General features: G+C 51.5%; 7 protein-coding genes and 1 non-coding gene across 8 annotated transcripts; 6 read left to right on the top strand and 2 right to left on the bottom strand.

Moving 5' to 3' along the window:
* Window positions 1–1,238: 1,238 nt before the first annotated feature.
* Window positions 1,239–2,858, top strand: UHO2_04617 (uncharacterized protein; the record flags this gene model as incomplete). The annotated part of the gene is made up of 1 exon (XM_041554433.1): window positions 1,239–2,858. One exon carries the CDS (start codon window positions 1,239–1,241, stop codon window positions 2,856–2,858), a length of 1,620 nt encoding a protein of 539 aa, XP_041410367.1.
* Window positions 2,859–3,025: 167 nt separating this feature from the next.
* On the top strand, window positions 3,026–3,141 carry tRNA-Ser(TGA). The gene has a single exon. It is a non-coding gene; the product is annotated as a tRNA-Ser (tRNA).
* Window positions 3,142–3,683: 542 nt separating this feature from the next.
* UHO2_04616 (uncharacterized protein) lies at window positions 3,684–5,246 on the top strand (the record flags this gene model as incomplete). Its single annotated transcript, XM_041554432.1, has 1 exon — window positions 3,684–5,246. The coding sequence occupies one exon, from the start codon at window positions 3,684–3,686 to the stop codon at window positions 5,244–5,246; it is 1,563 nt and encodes a 520-aa protein (XP_041410366.1).
* A 6,408-nt stretch (window positions 5,247–11,654) lies between these two features.
* Window positions 11,655–14,846, bottom strand: UHO2_04615 (uncharacterized protein; the record flags this gene model as incomplete). The annotated part of the gene is made up of 3 exons (XM_041554431.1): window positions 11,655–11,848; window positions 11,932–12,172; window positions 12,264–14,846. 3 exons carry the CDS (start codon window positions 14,844–14,846, stop codon window positions 11,655–11,657), a joined length of 3,018 nt encoding a protein of 1,005 aa, XP_041410365.1.
* A 385-nt stretch (window positions 14,847–15,231) lies between these two features.
* Window positions 15,232–15,935, top strand: UHO2_04614 (uncharacterized protein; the record flags this gene model as incomplete). The annotated part of the gene is made up of 2 exons (XM_041554430.1): window positions 15,232–15,555; window positions 15,645–15,935. The coding sequence occupies 2 exons, from the start codon at window positions 15,232–15,234 to the stop codon at window positions 15,933–15,935; spliced, it is 615 nt and encodes a 204-aa protein (XP_041410364.1).
* Window positions 15,936–16,109: 174 nt separating this feature from the next.
* On the bottom strand, window positions 16,110–17,609 carry UHO2_04613 (uncharacterized protein; the record flags this gene model as incomplete). The annotated part of the gene is made up of 1 exon (XM_041554429.1): window positions 16,110–17,609. The coding sequence occupies one exon, from the start codon at window positions 17,607–17,609 to the stop codon at window positions 16,110–16,112; it is 1,500 nt and encodes a 499-aa protein (XP_041410363.1).
* Window positions 17,610–18,435: 826 nt separating this feature from the next.
* Window positions 18,436–19,648, top strand: UHO2_04612 (putative UBC6 - E2 ubiquitin-conjugating enzyme; the record flags this gene model as incomplete). The annotated part of the gene is made up of 4 exons (XM_041554428.1): window positions 18,436–18,462; window positions 18,555–18,637; window positions 18,722–19,242; window positions 19,407–19,648. 4 exons carry the CDS (start codon window positions 18,436–18,438, stop codon window positions 19,646–19,648), a joined length of 873 nt encoding a protein of 290 aa, XP_041410362.1.
* Window positions 19,649–20,309: 661 nt separating this feature from the next.
* Window positions 20,310–21,151, top strand: UHO2_04611 (putative Rho3 - GTP binding protein; the record flags this gene model as incomplete). Its single annotated transcript, XM_041554427.1, has 3 exons — window positions 20,310–20,470; window positions 20,573–20,771; window positions 20,855–21,151. The coding sequence occupies 3 exons, from the start codon at window positions 20,310–20,312 to the stop codon at window positions 21,149–21,151; spliced, it is 657 nt and encodes a 218-aa protein (XP_041410361.1).
* Between the last annotated feature and the right edge of the window lie 79 nt (window positions 21,152–21,230).

Genomic DNA, 21,230 nt, shown 5'->3' with positions numbered 1-21,230 from the left:
TGTGCTGATTCGGATATCGTGTCGACTAAACCTCTTCATGCCGCTCTTCTCCTTCCTTTCCGGTCTCGTGCACCAATCCAGCACTACGCTCCTTCTATCTCGCTCCCATCAACTTGCTTGTCATCTTTCCGGATTACACTTCCTCGCGTCTCACCATCACCCACGTTCCGACCTTCTTGCTTCCGTCTATGCCCAGACCGGTCGCTACCCAAGCGTCGCTTCCGCAGAACCCTTGATCTAACCACCTCTGTTCCTCTCCTAAACAGTGGGCCCCCTTAGCCTCGGAATCTTGATTCTGCAGGCAAAGAGACCAGCGTTTTGGCTCGTCACTGCATTTCACTGACCACTAAACCGAGATCTCTGCAAGCGCTGCTCGCCTGTCGCTCCCATCTCACCTTTCCGCCGCAGCTCAGCAACGTTAGACCAGGTCAGGACGCATCTTAGGCGCTTTGTGCCATTCGCAACAAGCGACTCGGTATACCTAAATATCTCCATCTGAAAGCTCACTTTTCCGTCCTCGACACAACTCGCTTGCTTTTGGCGACCATTCCTATCCGCTCTCCTGCCCCAAGGTGTAGCTCGTGCTATACAGTTTTTACCGGTCTGACCTCGTGTGGGCTCCTAGCTGTCAATATACTTGTACAGCTTTTCGCGACCATCGCACTATATCCGACCACAGCTAAATCACTCTACCTTCCACGCCAGAGTTCCGCTTGTCGCCAACACCACAGCCATCCCTTGATAAGCACACACTCGCGCAACAGGTCGGATCTCATCCCAAGCTTCTGCATTAGCACAGTCCGACTGAAGGTCAACAGGTCAGAAGATACTCTGTTGTTCGCGTTCATGGGTTCGGGCTGACAGTGGTTATCGTCGTCGTTCGCGTTGGATCTCCCTGTCTCCATCACGACGAGCCTAGCAGCGATCATTTGCTTTGCGAGCTTCTGTTTCGCTTTTCATCAGACACAATCTGCGCACCAATCATATAGAGGCGAGAACCACCTCAGCCGAACGCAACTACACACCGCATTTGTATATCCTCTGAGCGGGCGCAGATGAGTCCGCTCACATAGCAATCAGGCTTCGTACTTCCTCTCACGCTAAATAATCCCAACATCTTGTCACAGAAGTTCTTCAAATGACAGCTACCTCTCGTCTTATTTCTCACAAGCTGGAAGACCTCTCATAGCGACATTTGCCTTGTCCTCCTTTTCACGTCTCTGAACGCTTACGCAATCATGGACGATCGTCATAGGCAGGCCAAGGTCACGCTGCCTCCCCTCTCTTCTCTCACCACCTCCATCGACATGGATCGCAGGCATGAAAGACCATCCGGTCGCCGGGATAGCCTTATCGACCGAAGCGATGCCATGCGTTTGCACGACCCGCCGATGTCCTCATCATCGTTTAGGGATGGATCTAGAGCACTTTCGGTCTCCAACGATCGCCGCTGGTCCTTGGATCGCAGTGTTGCCAGACATCCACCGGAAAGCATAGCAACGTTTCCACCTGTGCAACACAGCGTTCCAGCAGCGTCAAATCCGTCGATCTCGCCAATGTTGCGTCGGACGGCTATGCGTTCTGTTGTCGAGTCGACTAGGCCGCGTTCCTACTCGTCGCCTCACAGGTATCCTATGCCCCATCCGACAAGAAGGTCCTCCCTTGCTGATACTTCGGAGATCGATCGCTTGCTTGAAAGCCTCATCTACGTCCAGGACATCAATCGGCGGCTTGGTCTCCATACCGGATGTCCAGCATCGCCATCCATCTTTCGTAATCCCGGTGCCGCCGACTTGCTTCGCAGAAAGATTCATGAAGAGCTCAGCACCATGGCGCGCTTTTCTTACGCTCGCGCTGAATCCGTTGCAAGACTTCTAGGCATAACTGCTGACGACAATCCGTCGAGAGCACCCGAATCTTCGTCATTTGCACCACGCAGTTCAACCTCTTCAACACTCTCTTCGGGCCAAGCAGGCTACCCAATGCGGCCGCCAAGCGACTATGCCGAGAGAGCACAGTCTTCAATGGGAAGGTTGAGTCTGGAAGAGCCACGCCCTTCCGAGTACGAATACGACTCGTATAGCGAGGCGATGGAGACAAACTACGAAACAGATCAAGGTGGCTACACTCCTGGTATACCCAGTGCTTATGCTATGCATCCGACACGGGGCGAGCCTCGGTTCCGCGCTCTTTCTCGTGCTACCTCATTCGAGCATCCTCGATCTGTCCACCAAGATCAACAACACCCTCATCACTACCAGCGCACTACCACAGAGTTGCCACGTTTCGGTAGCAGCACAAGAACGCCTTATGACCAACCGATGCAACCTCCGTATGGATCCGGCGGTCTACCGCCTTTCTGTCATCCAGACAGTCGACAACAACAACAACAGATCGATCTGCTCGATCGAAGACGTCTTGCTGGTAAAGGGATGAAAAGAGTCAGGAAGCGCAAGGACGAACACCATCAGGAGTGCCTCGGTTGCCAAGCCAAAGAAACTCCAGAGTGGCGGAAAGGTCCTATGGGTCCTCGGACACTCTGCAACGCCTGTGGTCTGCTCTATGCCAAATTGACAAAGCGCAAGCTACAAGAGGCTGAAGCTGCTGCCAAAGCTTCTGGCAAGAGTCCGGAGGAGATCGTACGGGAGCGGGAGGAGTCTCCAGGCGCTAAGCAAGCTAGTCTGGAGGCTTTGCGGGCTGAGCTGAACATAGCCAACGGGATGAGGAACCGAGTCGGATCTTCCACAGCTCCAGCAGCTGGAACTCCGATCGGCGATGGCAATCCTGCAACGTCGCACCCCCTACAGAGTCACCCTGACGAGGCTCATCAGCAACGAAGACATCATCCCTACATGTAATTGTATCCTACTTTCATGTTATGCATCAGCAATGAATCGCCATGGAATTGACAGCAATGTCATGAGACGGGATGCAATTGCAAGACGCCACTGAGCTTCCGGTTTTGGCATAATTTTATTGAGTGTAGAATATGAGTACAACGGAAAACCCAGCTTCATATATGTTAGGTGTCTTGCCCGAGTGGTTAAGGGGTTAGTCTTGAAAACCAATTGTTTCAAGGCGTTTATCACGCTGGATAACTAATGCTCTCTGAGCGCACAAGTTCAAATCTTGTAGGCACCGCGAACTATTTTATTTTGCACTTTTGAAGCAAGAAGACACAGTATGAAGGAATGGCCGAGATATGGTGTTCTGAACGCAATCTTGTGTAACGTTGATCGTGTAGGAGGGCTGTGCCTGTATCGACTCGTATCATCATCTGATCACCATATCAGGGAAAGATAAGGGCCAAGAGGAGATGAGGGCTTGAGCTCTATCGCTGCAAGCTCTCTTACACTGCCTCGTTATGTTTGAGACTCATATTTCGCCTCAAGATGCTACTGAATCATCCACAGGGTAAGACGTATAAAAGCATCAGACTTAGTTAGTTCGTACTCCGTTAAGCATCTGTATATACAGTTCATCGTCGACATACGTAATAATTGTGTCCTACGATTCAAGTCTGCCACTCTTCTTAACAGATCGCGTCGTTAAATTCGCAATAATTTTATGCGACACCTGATCAGCATCGGGACGACCCTCGATTCTCCTCCACATCAGCCACGAACTCAGCCTCACGGTGAGGGTTGACAACGAGCTTCGTGGCTGCTTCGGCAGCCACCATCATGGTACACCTTCGACTCAACCACCCCGATACATCTCGTAATAGGTATATCAACTATATAACCGCTCTACCTCAGTATGCGGACTGCGAGCAGGCACGACATAGGCTGCTGCAGCTGGCAGCTCAAGTCCAGCCTGTCATGAAGAAGCACGGCTTCCAGATCAACTCTCTCGAAGAATTCGAATGGAACCGCGAGTTCGCTGGACGCAACTGGAACAATGGCGAAACCGTTGAGCTCGTGCTCAGACGTCAAGACGGAAGCTTCGCACCTCTACAATGGGTCTTGATGGTGTTCTGCCACGAGCTGGCCCACATCAAGTACATGAATCACATCCCCTCACAGCACGGAAAGCTTGACACAGAGCTACGCAATGAATGCCGCGAGCTTCAAAGTCGGGGCTACTACGGCGATGGATTCTGGTCCGCGGGTCAACGTCTGGAGGACAATGCTTTTGTCGCTGGCACTGGCATGAACTCGCTGCAAGGTCTGCCAGAGTACTCTTGCGGCGGTGCCTTCCAGAGCAAGCCGAGCAAAAGCCGGTCGAGGAAACGACGTCGTACGGCTGCAAGCCCTTCTCGCAAGAGAGGCTTCCGAGGACCAAGTCTACACACTGGAGCTCAGACAGCGCCCAACACGAGGGGGGGCAGGCGTGTGCAGACCACGATCCCAGGTCAAGGCTCAAGGCTCGATGGCAACGATCATTTGCCGAAGGCTACAGCCTTCAACTCGTCCTACAAAGAAGACAGCAATTCGACCTTCCGAAAGCGTACCCAGACAGCAACAGCTCGCGAACTCCGAGCTCAAGCGGCTATACGGCGTCTCAACGCTGTCAAAGTTGAAGCAGTACAGAACGAAGCCGGCGAAGGACAGACTGCTTCTTGGCCGGAAGAATGGGACGATAGACAAGCGGGCTCTGGAAGTTCCACACCGACTTCCGAGGGTACAGAAAAGCTCAAAGAAGAGGACCTGATGGAGTCGGAAAGCGAGGCGGAAGACGAAGAAGACAGCAAGGATGGCGGATTTGTCATTCGACTCGATGACTCGTCAGCAGACGAGGCCGAAAGGAAAGAGAGCTCAGGACTTTCACGGTCTACTAGCAACACAAAGCATAACGATTTCCTCAAGGTCAAAGAGAAAAAAGATCCGCAAGAGCCATCCACCATCGCCAGTCGAGAAACTGAGCAGCAGCGACTTGACCGATCACAGTTGTATCGACAACACGAACTCAAGCAAGGCGGCAGGATACACTCTACTAACGAAGATTGGCAAGATTTCTGCTCGATTGCTACCCTCCCGGGCACCAGCTCAACAGCACAAGGCCCCAAACCTCCGGCAGGCAAGTCGGTGTACAGCTCGAGGACTGAGCCGATCGAGGTACTCTCATCTGATGAAGAAGACACGCCAGCACGAGCGCCGCAACCGAAACCACCATCACGGCCATCGCCATCTGCATCTCCTGCACAGGAATGGTCCTGTCAAGTGTGCACGCTCCGCAACCCTGCAAATACATTGCGTTGCGATGCTTGTCTCACGACGAAGGGGTCGTCCGTAGTCGGTCAGTGAAGGAATTTCTGTTCCACTTAGATACCCCGCTCTATAGACAGCATAGAACAACATCATGATCGTATTTTTACTTTGCAGATAGAAATACTAATGATAATGATGCGAATGCATGCTCCTGGTATCACCGCTCGTGGTGGCTACTAAACGAGAAAGGCTCGGGAGCCTCTGGGCTTCAATGATATTGTACTGTACAGTCCCTGCCCGAAGTTTGGGGACAGGGTCCAATAGACAATGATTTAACCATCTGATAGCATAGCTTCCATCTGCTTGGAGGAGTGATCTCTCATAAGTGTCAGACTGAGCAAAACACACAGTGAGCAAGCTCGGAAGAAGAGCTTTTGATTGCAGTGAGTCTCGGAGCCGACTAATACTTGAGCAGACCTCCATGCTTGGTAAGCACTTGCTCCACGTGATGCTCCATCAACTTGATCACAGGATTGATATGTTTGAGTGTGATCTGGGTGATCCACACCTCCTCTGCAGCTCTGGCAAGTTCATCCCAGGTTTTCGGTACTGGCAAGTGCTTACCAAGCAAATTTTTGAATACATACCATATGTTCTCAATAGGGTTAAGGTCTGGTGAAGCCAGCGGGTTGTCACAGGGCCAGCGGGCCAGCGCAAGAAGGGTGCACCAAATTGACTGACAGCATTCATGGTAATGTCATGCAGGATCAGTGGATCAACATATGAAGGGTGTGCCAAGTTGATTGGCACCAAATCATTGGGGATTGATGGAGCTAATTGGGCTGGTAGTGCATATGATTTATGAGATCAACTGAACTCTGGGTTCCAGGTTAATCTCATGAGGATCAATTGGAACCAGCTGGATCAGCATGCCTCAGCAAGTTGGCTGATATGAGCAAGTACCAGGAGATTCAGGAAGGAAGGTACTGTCATTAGAAGGAGAAGCATATGGAGATAACCACAAGTAGGAGCAGGGGACCAAGCTCAGCATCACATGGATGGTTACCACTTGAGGGGTGCATGCATATAGCTACACAGGACCAAGCACAGGGGGCAACTGCATGACCAAGGGGTTTGGTCACAAGGTCCAACAGGTGGCTAAAGGGATTTACAAGATAAGGAGGGGAAGGTGGTTGCCAGTGAAGAGAGAAGGAAACAGTGAATGGATTGGTTAAACAAAGAGGAGGAGCTGTGTCAAAGGGGTCATCACACATCATCAAGCAGAAAGGGAGCATGAAGGCAAAAGGGCAGTGATGCATAACCATTATGCTGTGCAGATGGTAGGGGCACAGCATCAATGGGATCGACACCAGCAGGAGAGACAGTGTCAAACAGGGGATGAAGGCCCCTCAAGAGGAATGGGATAGGTGTCACAGGTGACACCAATCAAACACATAAATACTCCCATTTCACCATAGCATATGAGTGGATCCTCATCCACTCAACATGCTACTTACTTACTTACTTACTTGACTCTTAGTTTCATACCATTGCAATAGCAGTGCTCTTGCAATGACCCTCAAATGTGTGTGTTGTATCACCATTAGGCATCAACTGTAGGCAGTGTTCTTCAACACTTGCAGTCCAGTCCCTTACTGTAGGCAGTGTTCTTCAACACTTGCAGTCCAGTCCCTTGCTGTAGGCAGTGTTGCTCAACACCTGCAGTCCAGTTAGTTATTGTAGGTGGTGACTCACACCTGCAGTCCAGTAACTCCCTTTCTCTGTAGGCAATTAACATATTGCAGTCCAGACAACATCCAAGAGCATTATCAACAGTACTGCAAACACTTGTACTGTAGGGAGAGGGTATCACTCACTCTCCAACAAACAGCATATGTGCTGCACAACCTCTGAATGGAGTGTTCAAGGCAGTCAGCTGAGACTTACCAGTCAAAGACATCTGGTTACATTTTAAGTCGAAACATACTGAGTAGTCCTTACTCAATCAACCCCATCTATACCAAACAAATAACACCCACAACTAGTCTCTGGCGCGTGACCACTTACACGGGTGTGTCAGAGGTCATGCACCTGAAACCTGAGATCTGTAGTAAGACCGCTTCTATTACAGATCCTGTCAAGATATGTGATTGTATATGTAGTATTACAATTCTCATCAAGTTATGCCATAGTGATGTCCTTATGACTTTACTTGCTTGAATCTGTGATTGGGGTTGTGCTATTACAGATTTTGACTGACCACTGTGGACACTCCATCCAGAGGTGGCTTGGCATGATCAATAATGATATGAACTGTACTGACACCAAGGTCTGGTGTGAGTATGAATGCTTGGTGGTGTCGACACAAGTGTCCAGTGTGTCAACTTATTGCTTGAGGTGATCCCTGGACTGCAGTGGACTACTGCCTTCAGTTCTATCTTGAATCCAGACTGCTGGTTGCTATGAACCACCTTCAGATGTCAGTGAGCAGTGATACAACACACATGCTACAATGAGAGGCAATCTACTTGATTGCAACTATGCTGACTAAAACTAATAGGTACTTATGCTTGAAGTATTAACTAGTTGATATGGTGTAGAGTAGATGGCAATCCACTCACTTGTTGTGATGAGGAGCATGGTTATATACCATGCCTGCAGCATCGCCCATGACACTGCCCCTCCTCCTCGTCCCTCCTATCTGTCCTTCTTCGAACTAGGTGTTGATTCCCTCGACACTGCTCTTCCTCCTCATAACCTGTTTGCCAGTGTCCTTGTCACAGCTTGTCAGCGGTCGCGCGCCTGAAACCTGAGATCAGTAGTAGTATCAGTACTATCACCGATTCTGTCAAATTATGCGACAGCGCTAATGGTATTTCGATTCTTAGTGAAATATGCAACAGAGCCTTCTCTGTCACCTTTCTCGTTAGAATCTGTAGTTGTATTATCATTGTGACAGATTTTGACTAACCACTGTGGACACTCCGTCCAGAGGTAGCTCGGCACAATCAGACTATGATATGACTCTAAATGAGCTTGATGTTGACACCAATAGTCTGGTGTGAGTATGGGTTGATGATGCCAACATGAGTGTCCAGTGTGTCGGCTAACACTTGAAGTGATCCCTGGGCCGCAGTGGACATCTGCCTTCGGTTCTATTGTTATCTGGACTGCTGGTTGCTATGAACTGCCTTCGGACATCAGGAAACAGTGATACAACACATGCACTTTGATGAGGAGCAATCTGTTGATTACTTCTATGCTGACTGTGAACTAATGATACTTATTGCTTGAAGTAATACTAGTTCGTTTGATGAGTGTAGAGTGGATGAAGATCCACTCGACCATTTGTGACGAGGAGGTAGGACTATATACCTCTTCGCAGCATTGCCAGTGACACTGCTCCTGCTCCTTCCCTCCAGAGAGTACCCTCCTCATCAAGTACTGCACAGGGATCTCCAAGGAGGCACCTCCTCCATATCAAACCTTGTCCCTCTTGTCTTTCCTGAGCTGTGTCAACTTTATCGACACTGCTCCTCCTCTCCATGTCCCTTTCACCAGTGTCCTATACACAGATCTCCTTCCTTTAACCAGCGACGGTTCTCTTCTACTCCTGTCCTGTGGGCCCCTGAGTGGTAACCGACCACTTGTCACTGAGCTCGGTCCCTCTCACATGTGAATCATCGTACGGACATCCTTACTACCGATCTCCGCAGAATCTGCCACACAATCTCGCTTGCTGCAGATTCTGGTGGGATTCGTGATATTGATGATGCTCGTGCCGATTTCGCTGTGGTCTGCCATAGAGCAGATTCTATTGCCGATCTCAGTGAACTCTGTCGCAGCTCCTACAATCTACCCGATTCCACGATTCCTGCGCTACCTTCATATGTGTCATGGGCCTGGATGCTCAAGAAGCAGGAGGGTCACTGGTTCATATGGAAGGAGCACAGGTATCGAAGATCTAGTCAATACCAGTAGAGAGCATGGTCGTAGTGCAGTCTCCATGGAGACCATGGACTCCTATGGACTCACATGCAAAGGAGAACCAAGCCACATGCGAGGAGGGCCAGGCACAGCCACGAGGAGGACCAAGCTCAAGGAGCAGGCACAGCCACAAAGAGGACCAAGCTCAGATGGTTACCACTCAGGGGCTCGAGAGACAAGAGTCATAGGACACTGGCAAGCAGGTCCTGAGGAAGAGGAGCAGTGTCGAGGGAGTCGACACCAGGTCATGAGGAGGAGGAGCAGTGTCGAGGGAGTCGACACCAGGTCATGAGGAGGAGGAGCAGTGTCAAAGGAGTCGACACCAGGTCATGAGGAGGAGGAGCAGTGTCAAAGGAGTCGACACCACTCAAGAGGCACAGGGGCACCAAGCAGGAGAGGCCCCTGAGCAGTACTCGATGAAGAAGGTACTCTCTGGAGAGAGAGCAGGAGCAGCATCGCTGGCGATGCTGTGAAGAGGTATATAACCATGCTTTCTCATCATCATAGGTCGAGTGGATCCTCATCCACTCTACTCACCATAACTAGTTATCACTTCAGCATAAGTATATATTAGTTTCAGTCAGCATAGCAGCAATCTATCAAGGTTGCTCCTCATCGTAGTGTGTGTGTTGTATCACCACTACCTGACATCCGAAGGCGCCCATAGCAGGTTAGCAGTCTGGATCAAGATAGAACCGAAGGCAGTAGTCCACTGTGGTCTGGGGATCACTTCAAGCATCAAAGTCAACACACTGGACACTCATGTTGATGCCACCAACCTTATCACCAACACCATCAACCTCATTCTCATCAACACTCACCAACCTTATCACCAACAGCATCAACCTCATCATCATCAACACTCACACCAGACCTTGGTGTCATCATAGCATTGATATTGATCGTGCCGAGCTACCCCTGAATGGAGTGTCCACAGAGGTCAGCCGAAACCTACAATAGTATATACAACGAACGCCACCTGCTGTCACTGCGCAACTTGATAGTCACCGATACCGAGACAATAGCTGTCGCACAGTTTGATAGTCACCGAGTATCTCGACAGACTGACCTGGGTTTCAGGCACGAGACCCCCTGACAATATGAACTTCGGTCTTTCCTCGTTCTGCGCACCCAGGCCCATGACACAGCTCTTCTCCCTCCCACTGGTGACAGTTCTCCTGGTCTTCATCTTGTGACCCCCTGAGTGGTAACCAGCTGCATGCTTCTGAGCTCGGTCCCCTTCTTGGCAATGCTTGGTCCTCCTTCACATGTGAAGTTTGCCATATGACCATCTTTGCCACTGATCTCCACAGAATCTGCCATACAATCTTGCTTACTGCAGATTTTGGCAGGATTCATGATATCAACTTCACTCACACCAATCTAGGTGAGATCTGTAATAGAGCTGTCTCTACTACAGATCTTGGTGAACTCTGCTGCAAATCCTACGATCTGCCTGATTCCTTGATTCCTGTGCTCCCTTCATATGAATCGACAGATCTTCCTGCTTCCGGCACATTCAGACCTGTGACAGGGTGTTCCTGTGTCTTAATGTGGTATTCAGCCCGCTGTTGCTTGCAGATAGCAGCCTGATGACAGCTGCTGCCATCTTCAACAACTGACAGGCTGTCAGGGTATGCACTAACAGCAGTTACAGCATCTGGGAGTGGGCCATTGATGATCCAATCATGATATCTGACAGCTGTGAGGTTCTTGGCGGGATCCCATTGATTAGCTGACCCTGGCTGCTTCTTTCTTGGAGCCAATGGGAGCACAATCAATGGGGTTTTAAGGTTGAGTGCAATGCTGGCCCATACCTGGATGCTGAAACAGCCAGAACAGAATGTTGGAACCATGTTGTTGATGTCTTCTCTAGTGTTTTTCCAGCAACTAACCCATGTGTGTCTGGGCCAGTAGCCAACCTTGACAGCTGCCTCATCTGTGAATAGCACACCCCTCCAATCAGTTGTGCCATTAGCCTTGGCCCATTCTAGACATTTATGCCAGTTTTTGGCTGTCAGAAATGGCTTTTGGAGTGCAATCTGGCAGTTAATATTGGCCCAGTATGCTGCATTCCAGAGCTGTGTAACTGGAATGCCACCAAGCAATGATGACAGCTGTTGCCATGATAGAAACAGGTTTTTGAGTACCTCATGCTGAAGGTATTGGTCCAAGGTAGCTGTCCAGGAGCACAGATGGCCAGATCGTGCTTTTGTTTTGAAGGTACCATGCTCCTTAAAGTTATGGATGGTCTTGTGAACTGCTGTCTTGGAAATGCTGCTTAGCTCTGCAATTCATCAAATTGGCAGCCCAGTATCATGCATTGCAATGATTGAAGCATGCTTGCTTGTAGAGAGCTCATTGCCACAGACCATATCAGTGTTTGAAGTGTTCTTGATTAGTATGATGGTAGTGCTATTGCTCAATGATGACAGCAACCCAAATGCAGGGTAACCGGCTAAATCGGGAAATTACCCGATTGTCCCCAAACTTATGCACAGGGACTGTACGTGAGTATTACTCGTTGAAGCAATCTGACAGCTGATTCGCAATGACCTGGCTTGGTAGCCTCGACAAGTATGCGGTGAAAGCGTTGCGGTCGGCCTTGTCCTGTATCTTGGGCACGAATCGCATAGACCCTTGGACGTGATTCTGTTCAACAAGTTTGACGATGAAAGGCGTGTAGCCGATTGGCGATCGCTTCGAATTGGCTGTGATGACGAGAGAAGGAGAGCCGAAAGAATCAGCGTTCGTTTCAATTTGAACAGAAGGCGAGGTCTGAAGTTCAACTTACCGAAGGTCCACAACCCGTCCCAGTCCTTGCTTTGGATGAGGGTGTCCAGCTTGATGTTCCAGTATCGCTTGTCTGGCACTTTGAAGTCGGACCGTAGCTTTTCTGCCTTCTTTGACATGTTGCGGAAGAGAAGTTGACGGATCGTCTCATTTAATGACAGACCAGTGTACTGGCTGCGATGTCCATCTTCTTTTTCGAGCGCTTGCTGGAACGCCAGCAAACGAATCTGTTCGTCCACGAGCTGCGAGCATCACAGATCCAAGGCAGACAGAATGTATCAATATGGTTAGCACCACGCTTCTTTCGATTCTGGATCCAAACTCAGAGCATACCTTGGCCTCGAGAACCCTCTCTTTATCCTCTCCAAAAAACTTCATCGCAGTCTTGAGCTTGAAGATCTTGTCTGGCAGCTCGCTTTCGGAGACGTTCTGCATCGCGTTGGCTTCCTCGAGGGCGAGGATGGCCGAGTCGGTTCTTCGGTCATCCTGGTAGTAGAAGTCCTTCAGCAAGTCACGGTCCACCTCTTTGGCATATGCTTCGAGCAAGTTGGATGCCAACGAGAGGTATTGGCGTGCAGAAGCCAACTTGACTGTGGATCGCGAGCGGTTATTATTCGTCTGTCCCGGAGGTGGTAGCATGGCATCGGAAACGGGCGCTTGAACGATTCGGAAGAAGTCACCACGGGACAGCTGGCTTTTGAGGCGTAGCAAGACATGATAGATCAGGTCGGTGTCTCCGGACTCAATCGCTTTGACAAGAGCGAGCTTGTCCTCGCGCATGTTGAGCAGCAACGGTACTTGGTCGATGGCACGAGCCTCGTGATCGAGTAAGCGGGTGGCAAGATTTCCTCGTCCTGCCTTCCAGGCAGTCCAGGCAACTTCAGCAAAACTCACAGATGCGCCGCGGTCTCGGGACGAAGGGCTCGTCCCTTTGGAGGATGCAGCAGGTTCCGTTGCCGACAGAGACTGGCCAGGTGGAACGTGATCATCTTCGGGCGCACCGAGCTCGCCAACATGCTCGTTGAGGGTTGTCGCAATGCGAAACTTGTGCACGATATCTTGACACAATTGTTCCTCAGCGGCTGAGATGGCTGACGCTGAACCGCCGAGTGGAGGCCTCGTCCTTGCGATTTTGGCTCTGGCCCAATGCTTGAGGATCGGATCGGGCCTGATATGAAGGAAGCGAGCGATCTTGAGCGACAGGAAGTGATGATTGTGAGCCGTGAGCCGTGAGAGCAGTGCTGTTGGTCCTGCAGTGATGTACTGCTCGTATGATATAGGAAAGCCGATCTGATAATTGCGCGCTGCATTCAGCACACGCAGCGTCCGAGCCATGTCCACGAAGGCGGTTGAATCGTACAACTCGATGAAGCTCTTGCCGAAGGATGCAGCTTTCAAGAGACGCTTCTGCCAAGAGAGGTCCCACTCATAGGCGGCGGCTCGAAGACAACAATCAACTGCATCGGGCAAGCTGCTCCTGATGGCACGTATCCCCTCGTCTGCCCTGCTGCTCTTTGCACTGAACTGTTCAGCTGCTTCAAAGAGTAAAGCCGCCGGATCGTTGGAGCCAGGCCGGAAGACACGGCTGGACGCGTCGGAGACCTTTTGAAGGAACTCGTGTCTATCTGCGGCGACGATACGAACACCATCAATTTCGCTGACCAGATGAGTTGGGCCGGAGTAAGGATAGCGGATTGATTCACCAAAAGGACCGACCATGACTACCTCGTCGTTGAATGCCAGAGCGATGGTATTGTTACCACACCACTGAACAGCGCGAACACCACTACCTCCGATGCCTCCCTTGCTTGCGCCGGTCTCTGCGGATGTGCTCCCACCGTTCATAGAGCGGAATGGATCGTCGACGGTGGAAGCATCTTGATACGCTTCACTGGCACGAATTTCGAATTCACTGAGACTGCGAGAGAAATCGGAGCTGACGACCCAGAGGACAAGGTCGGCGGTCATGAGAGCCAGAAGCTTGCCGTTAGGTGAAGGGCGGACAACATGGAAGGGACCGCGAGAGAGGCGCATGTCCTGACATGCGGTCTCGATGGAAGAAGGGCCTGCGGCTGAGCGGGTGAGTGAGAGCAGGGTCTGCCCTTTTGCGATGAGCACTGTCGTGAGGCCTGACTGTGAGACGTTGGGTGGAACGATGGCCCAGGAAGTCGGCTGGGTGGAGTGTCGAGTTGACTGCGACTGAGACTGCGCTTGGTCAAAAGGTGGTAACAGCTCTGGAATTGGTGGGGGAGCTGTATCGTTGTCGAAAGAAGGAAGTGCATATCCATATTCCCCTCCCCCACTGAGACTGACCGCACCAGCATACTCTCCAGCTTCGGGGTCCAGATGCAATCCGGGGAAGCGCCATTCCACAAAACGTCTTGCTCCAACGTAAGCGACCAGGCCGCCAGCCCAGATACAAGCATCGAGGACACCGGTCTCTGTAGCCTCTGTGCCGAGTGAATGCTGGGTATAATACGAACTTGAAGTGGCTTCAATCGGCGCGGGCCTGTTGCGGGAAGCTGTTGTGCCTGCCGCTTGGTCGGTAGAGGCTGGGCATGGAGAGAGGAGGGTGTATAGGCGAACGGTTCCCTCTTCGAGCACTACGACGAGCTGTTCGAGAGCATTGAAGTCGAGAGCAATGATGCGCAAGGAAGGATCGCAGGGGATGCTTTCGATGAGCTGGCCAGCGGCAGTGTAGACCAAGATCTTTGGTTTGAGGAGCGACGCTTTACCCAAAGAAACGAGGCGCGTTGGATCACGCACAAGGGCTATAAGCCCTCCATTGCTAGATGCTGCAACGACGTAGTCTGCAAGACTGTCGATCCCCCAATTGAGCGCATAGAGCTCAGTGCGTCGATAGAAGGTGTCCTGGAGGCTGGTCCATTCGGCGGTCGGATGGTTGGCCTGCACCATTGGAGCCGAATCAATGCACGAAGCCGTACGGTCTGGCCGTTCCCGAAGAAGCCGCGGTCGCTACTGAAGTAATGTGGGAAGATGGTGCCGGAGAGAAGGATGGTTGCGGATCGAAGCGATGAAGATATAGACAGAAACGTGTGGTCTGTGCTGTTGTTGCTCGCTCTTAGCAGTCGAACAGCAGCAGGAAGGTGGAGGATCGCGTTTGAAATTTGCAGAGAGCCTTCAACATAGCATGAACAGCTCTCTCTCTGCTTTTTGGACATGACACCAACAACCCAGGCCGCATATCAGACTTTCTCGTCGCTCACCACTCATAAGAGGATCATTGCAGGTAAGGTCTAGCAGCCAAAGCTCAAAGAAGCACCGAAAAAGGAGCGTCAGCATGTCGTCTTCACCATCGCAAAACGGCGCTTCTTCGTCACGGAATACAGCCGAACTCACACGATCACCGCCATCAGGAAAGAGAGGCAAGCTCTCGCCACACGAGAGGCAAGCACAAGCCATCTCAAAGCTACTCGCAAACCCAGACAAGGAAGTTCACATCCCTGAGGGACCCAAGGAGAAGTCAATACGACCACCTCGGGATGTGATGAAGAATGTTTCTGGTTCCAGTGCGGGCGCAGGATCAGGCGAATTCCACGTCTACAAGCAACAACGTCGGCGAGAGTATGAACGCATACAGCTCATGGAAGAGCAAAACAAAAAGGTGCGTCGATAATCGAGCCCAAAATCTGCGCGGTCGTTGTTATGACAGAGCGATGGTACTGACTCATCTTGCGATTCGATCACACACAGCTGACCGAACAAGAAGAGTTTGATCGCAAGCGTGCCGAACTTGAGCGCAAAGACGAAGCCAAGACCGAAAAGAATCGTGCAAAGCGCGAGAAGAAGAGGCTTGCAGCGCTCAAAGCACAGGCAGCTGCCAAAGGCAAGGATCCTTCCGAGATCTCGACAACCGAATCTGATGCCAGGACCAACGGAGAACCGGAAGCAAAGAAACAGCGATTGCACAATGACGCCGTGGAACGATTCCAGTTCAAACGCAAGGATGGCTTGGATAGCGACGGCAGTGCCCACGAGGGATGAAGGGCCGATTGCTGTAAGACTGCTCAGAAATCCATCTCAGACTCGCCTACAGCCATCAAGTCATCTTTACTTCTATCACTGTATCTGTACTATATTGTTATGCATTCCGAAACGAGAGACGATCGCTAGATTGCGCAGAAGCTGGCTACAGGCATGCTCCGATGTTGCACAACCTCAGAGAAGAGTCTGAGTAAACTTGATCCAAGTACCGATCTGTTTGTACGTCTTGGCTGCTTTGGAGATCTCGGTGTCGACCGAAAAGTAGTCATGCACCTCATGAGGGTAGACATGGTGAACCACTTTGCAATTGAGCTCGCCTGGGCTCAGAACGATTCTCTGGTTAGAGGTGGATGTAGGCAGGTTCTTGGCTTTGCGCAACAGGTTGGCAAAGTGTTGACCTTCATCCAGCAGCGTCTCGCATCCTCCGTTCGCGATGAAGCATGGAGGCATCGCAGCCATCTCAGCGATCGACTTGTTCGAGTGTGTGTTCCAAGGGTCCGAGAGTGGGTAGGGCAGCTTGCGCAAGCCCTGTGCAGCAACGCCCCATTCTTCGTACGACAAAGCAATAATGTCCTGACCCACATTCTTCTCTCGACTCTTGAACGACACGTCTTCGGGAGCAATCCATGGCGAGAGCAGGATCAGTCCTGGAATCTTGAACGAGTCCAGGTCATTGAAAAGCAAATGCTTGAAAGAGCGCAGGTATCGTTCCAGCTGCAGAGTCAGCCAAGAGCCGTGACTGTCGCCACCAATGTAGATCTGCTCTGGAGAGTAGCCGAGCTGATTGACCAAGTACAGGTAGGCCGAGACACCTTGATACAGCTGCACTGGCGAAGCTGCGAAGGGTGCAAGGTTGTAGTCCACCGAGAAAATGTCGATGCCGGCCGAGCGCGCAAACGTCTTGGCCAAGTTCTGGCCCATGTGGATATCGCCTGCATTGAATGTGACACCGGCACCACCATGGAAGTAGCACACAACCGGTCCAGTCGGCTTGGAAATCGAGCGAGGTTGAGGCGGGACCAGGTGCGGTTTGTGCGTGAACCAGAGTGCGCGAATGCTCCATTTGAGCCACTTGGCATCGAGCAGAGGAGGACCGGTGTAGACATCCGTCACAATCTCACGTCGATCGTTGGGGCTTGTTTTGACGGCAAGGATACCGTCGAGGCACTCGGGACCGGCAGGTGGGATCCAGACCTTGTCGGGTCGGCCATGAGTTGCGTTGAGCTTGAGCGCCTTGATGTTCTCCTTGGCTAGCACGACGGAGCCACCGGGGCCAGAGAGGTTGAAGCATGAAACCACGGTTGCGATCAAGGTGTTGCGATCGCGCAAGCCACCCTTGCGTGGGACGATGGGCTGAACTCGGAAGCGGATCAGGTTGCGCATCACACGTCGAACGACAAGGATGTAGACCGCGGTGATGTAGCTCCAGTTACGGTTCAGACGAAAGTGAGGGATGATAGAGCGCAACATGTACCACGGGATAGTGATGAACGACGTTGGCAAAAAGTAGAGCTGGAAGAGCAGCAAGCGCAGGAATGGCAGCAGGAAAGCTGGCTTCGGCGGCGAAGCACGCTGGACGGCAGCGAGCACGTTGGGATCGACCTTGCGCTTTTCGCGCAGGCTCACATCACTGAAGCCTGCTGCTGGCTTGGCGTCGAAGCTAGCAGCGGACATGATGTGCTTGTGATCGATCGATGCCAGACGTGCAGAGCTTCCGAGAGAACGAAGGGAGGCGGGGAGTAGCGCGATAGATGGACCTATGACGTGACTCGAGACGCTGAAAACAAAGCGTGAGGAGCCCTGGCGGTTGCTTGATGTCGTAGGAATGATAGAGGGGGACGATAGGACAGCGACATTGATCGTCAAGAAGGACGAGTTGATCCGACCGCACCAAGAAAGAGCTTGGCGGCTCCTGTTTCTTTCTGACTGAGCTCAAGGTTACACTACCCCACACTCTGCAACCGAGGTAAACAAGCTTGTGAAAGGCACTCTCTCAATTGCCCGATTTTCAATTGCCTGATTTCCAATTGCCCGATTTTCCAATGTGGTTGGTTGTTTTGCTCAGATCCCAGTCTAACCCTAACCCTAACTTTCCCGGCCAAGATATTTTGTGTGGCCTAACATGATTGACTTCTCTTTTTTTTTTTTTTTTTCGTTTTTTTTTTTTTTTTGTTTTTGTTTTGGCCGGACTCTGGAGCTGTGCAGGCGAGTAGCGGCATTTTAGAGCTCCATCTGGAGACTGAGCTAGCGTGTGTGTGGGTGTGTGTGGGTGTGTGTGGGTGTGTGTGTGTGTGTCTTACTCTGCTCAACCTCCTCCTAACATCATACTCTCGTCACGCTTCACAGCCTCACTCGACAGACCTGACACCAGAGGGCCTTGCGCGAAGAGCGATTGCCAGCTACTCGACCCGGTGGCGAGTTTATCGATCCGAGACCCACAAAGGTCTAAGCCGCACTCAAAGCTTCCAAGGCGCATAGACCCAATCTGAAACAAGCAACCATGGCGAGCAAGGCCGCGATCAAGCGCGTGAGTAGCAGGCTATCATCAAGAAAGTGTTGATGCTCGTTGCTGACATTCTCGAGTTCCGATCTTCAATATCGTCTCTTCGCTGAATGTAGCTCACCAAAGAGGCTCAGCTCATGGACAAAGACCCTCCGCCGCTCGTCTACGCTAGACCACGTGAGGACAACATTCTTGAATGGTACGTTGAAGCTGCCACAGACTAGAAAGAGTGGATATGTCGAGAGCTCCCGAATCTCACACCGCTTTCCCTATCTCGGCACAGGCATTACATCTTGCGTGGCCCGCCCGACACACCCTACGCCGGAGGCGAGTACCATGGTCAGCTCCTTTTTCCGCCCGAGTTCCCCTTCAAGCCACCCGGCATCAAGATGCAGACGCCAAGTGGCCGCTTCGCACCCAACACCAAGATCTGCACTTCGATGAGTGACTACCACCCCCACACCTGGCAACCAGGCTGGAACACTTCGACCATCTTGATTGGCCTCCTCTCCTTCATGTGCTCCGACGAGATGACCACCGGGTCCGTGACTGCCTCGGACGCCGATCGACGCAAGCTTGCGGCCCAGTCGCATGCCTTCAACCTGACTCAAAAGAAATTTTGCCAAATCTTCCCAGAGTACGCCGGGCCCGAGATCAAGGACTTGCCCAACATGGGCGACAAGGCTAAACTCAACAGCACCTCGACCCAGTCAGACGGGGCTCTCCATGGGGACGACAAGACACAAAAGGTAGGACTCGATACCCTTGTTTCGTCACCGGCATCGGGTTCTACTGCATCGCAGGGTGCGTGAAACAGCTTTGACTCGTCCGCTCACGGACGAGACTATGTAGCGATCCCAAGGGGCCGACTGCCTTGCAGGAGATCCCTTTCCGTACAAGACACAAGTATACTGACATCCATTGCGTCTCTGTTGCCATCTTTCCTGTACAATGTCATACTACAACAGGCTTAAGAAATCGTTCTCAACCACCACAAAGTCTCGATATCACATCATCAAAGCCTAGCGAGACACGCTCAGCTGCCGCTGGCAGTGCGGGCGAAGGTCACCGACGCGGTGAAGAAGTAAGACCAAGAAACAACGGGCGAAGAGATTTGTTCGGAGTACGCAGCTCCCTGGTGGTATTTGCTGTTCTAGCATATCTCTTTATCAGTCGTGTAATGAACGCCAGTGCGAATGGTATCATTTGATACTTTGGACACCTACCTGTTCCTATCTGATCGCATTTCTCCATAGCATCCATGTTTGCATACCATCGTAACGCATCTCCATCCAGCACTTCGATTACCTAGCCCGAGCGATGCCGGCATGCTTTCAGAGACTACTTGCCAACGCCTCCTCTCCATCGATGATTGCGCTGACATCACGACCCTCTTACAAGTCAGGGACTGTCTCTGATCTCTGGTCGTCTCATAGTGTGGCATCACCGCGGAGTAGCACCTACGCCAAGATGACATGCTCACACGGTGGTTAGCAAAAGCAGATCTGATATGGATCGGGAATGAGTTGAGCCACATTCCACCATTTACGCGGTGAGCCGGCGAAATCTTAACATTGATAGCGCGCCAATATGCAGAGGAGAACAACACCGCCAGACCAACACTTGCTCTCGAGTCCTGTCCAAGCCAAGCTGCACGACGATGCTCTATCAAGTAACAACACAATACCTTGCATGAGAGTCCATTCACAGCTCCTTATCTCTCCACGTCCTACACTCGATTTCTTGACACGAACAACAGCAACCGCATCCTCACCACAAACACGCCGCGTGCGACCTTTTCGGCCGACGGGATCGACACCATTTCTTCTCAGGCGTACGACTCTTATAAGGATCGGTACTAAGGCATCAAGATGACGCTTTGCGGGCTACTCGGGAGTGGTGCAGAAGGAGGACCATTATCCTCTCGCAGAGGTGGCAGAACAGCACGCAAGGTGCTTGTGCTCGGAGATGGAGCATGCGGTAAGACGAGTCTCCTCTTTGTCCTCATCAAGCACGAGTTTCCACAAGCATAGTAGGCAACCCTTTCCTCCTCATCTCAAACCTTTCTGACCGCCTCAGAGTCACTGACAATGATCTCGATTCGACCTTGACGCCTTCTCTTTTTGCTGTGCAGCGAACCAACAGTGTTTGAAAACTACGTCCACATCATGCGGCCTTCGCCGGGAGGGCCCGAGGTCGAATTGACACTGTGGGATACCGCAGGACAGGAAGAGTTCGACAAGCTTCGCAGCTTGTCGTATGCTGACACCCACGTCATTGTCCTCTGTTTCTCTACGGACAATCCTGTCAGCCTTGAGAATGTCGAGTCTCGCGTAAGTCGAAGCCCTGCCTTACCCTTCCTTTCGCCAAGACGTTCCAATCAACAACTGACCATCTGTATGTCCGACCATCACAGTGGCTGCCCGAGATCCGTGATCATTGTCCAGGCGTCAAAGTCATTCTTGTGGCTCTCAAATGCGATCTGCGTGACGCACCGGAGATCGCAGAGAAACGCCTTGCAGGTGCGCCGCTCCCTTTGACGTACAATCACGGCGTCGCTGTCGCCAAACGCATCAAAGCATCAAGATACCTCGAATGCTCAGCAAAGATGAACCTCGGCGTCGACCAAGCCTTTGTCGAGATCGCAAATGTTGCAATTGGCAGTAGAGCAAAGGGTAAAGACTCAAGCAACACAGGCTGCATCATCGCATGAACCAAGTTCAAAGAACATCCCGAAGCAGTAAGACTCTCCTGTACCAAAAGCTGTATTCTACACTATCGCATCAGCTGCC

Source organism: Ustilago hordei (genome assembly GCF_900519145.1).
Source record: "Ustilago hordei strain Uho2 genome assembly, contig: UHO2_contig_10, whole genome shotgun sequence".
NCBI lineage: Eukaryota > Fungi > Basidiomycota > Ustilaginomycetes > Ustilaginales > Ustilaginaceae > Ustilago > Ustilago hordei.
The sequence above is the reverse complement of the archived record's forward strand: the minus strand, read 5'-3'. Positions and strand labels throughout refer to the sequence as shown.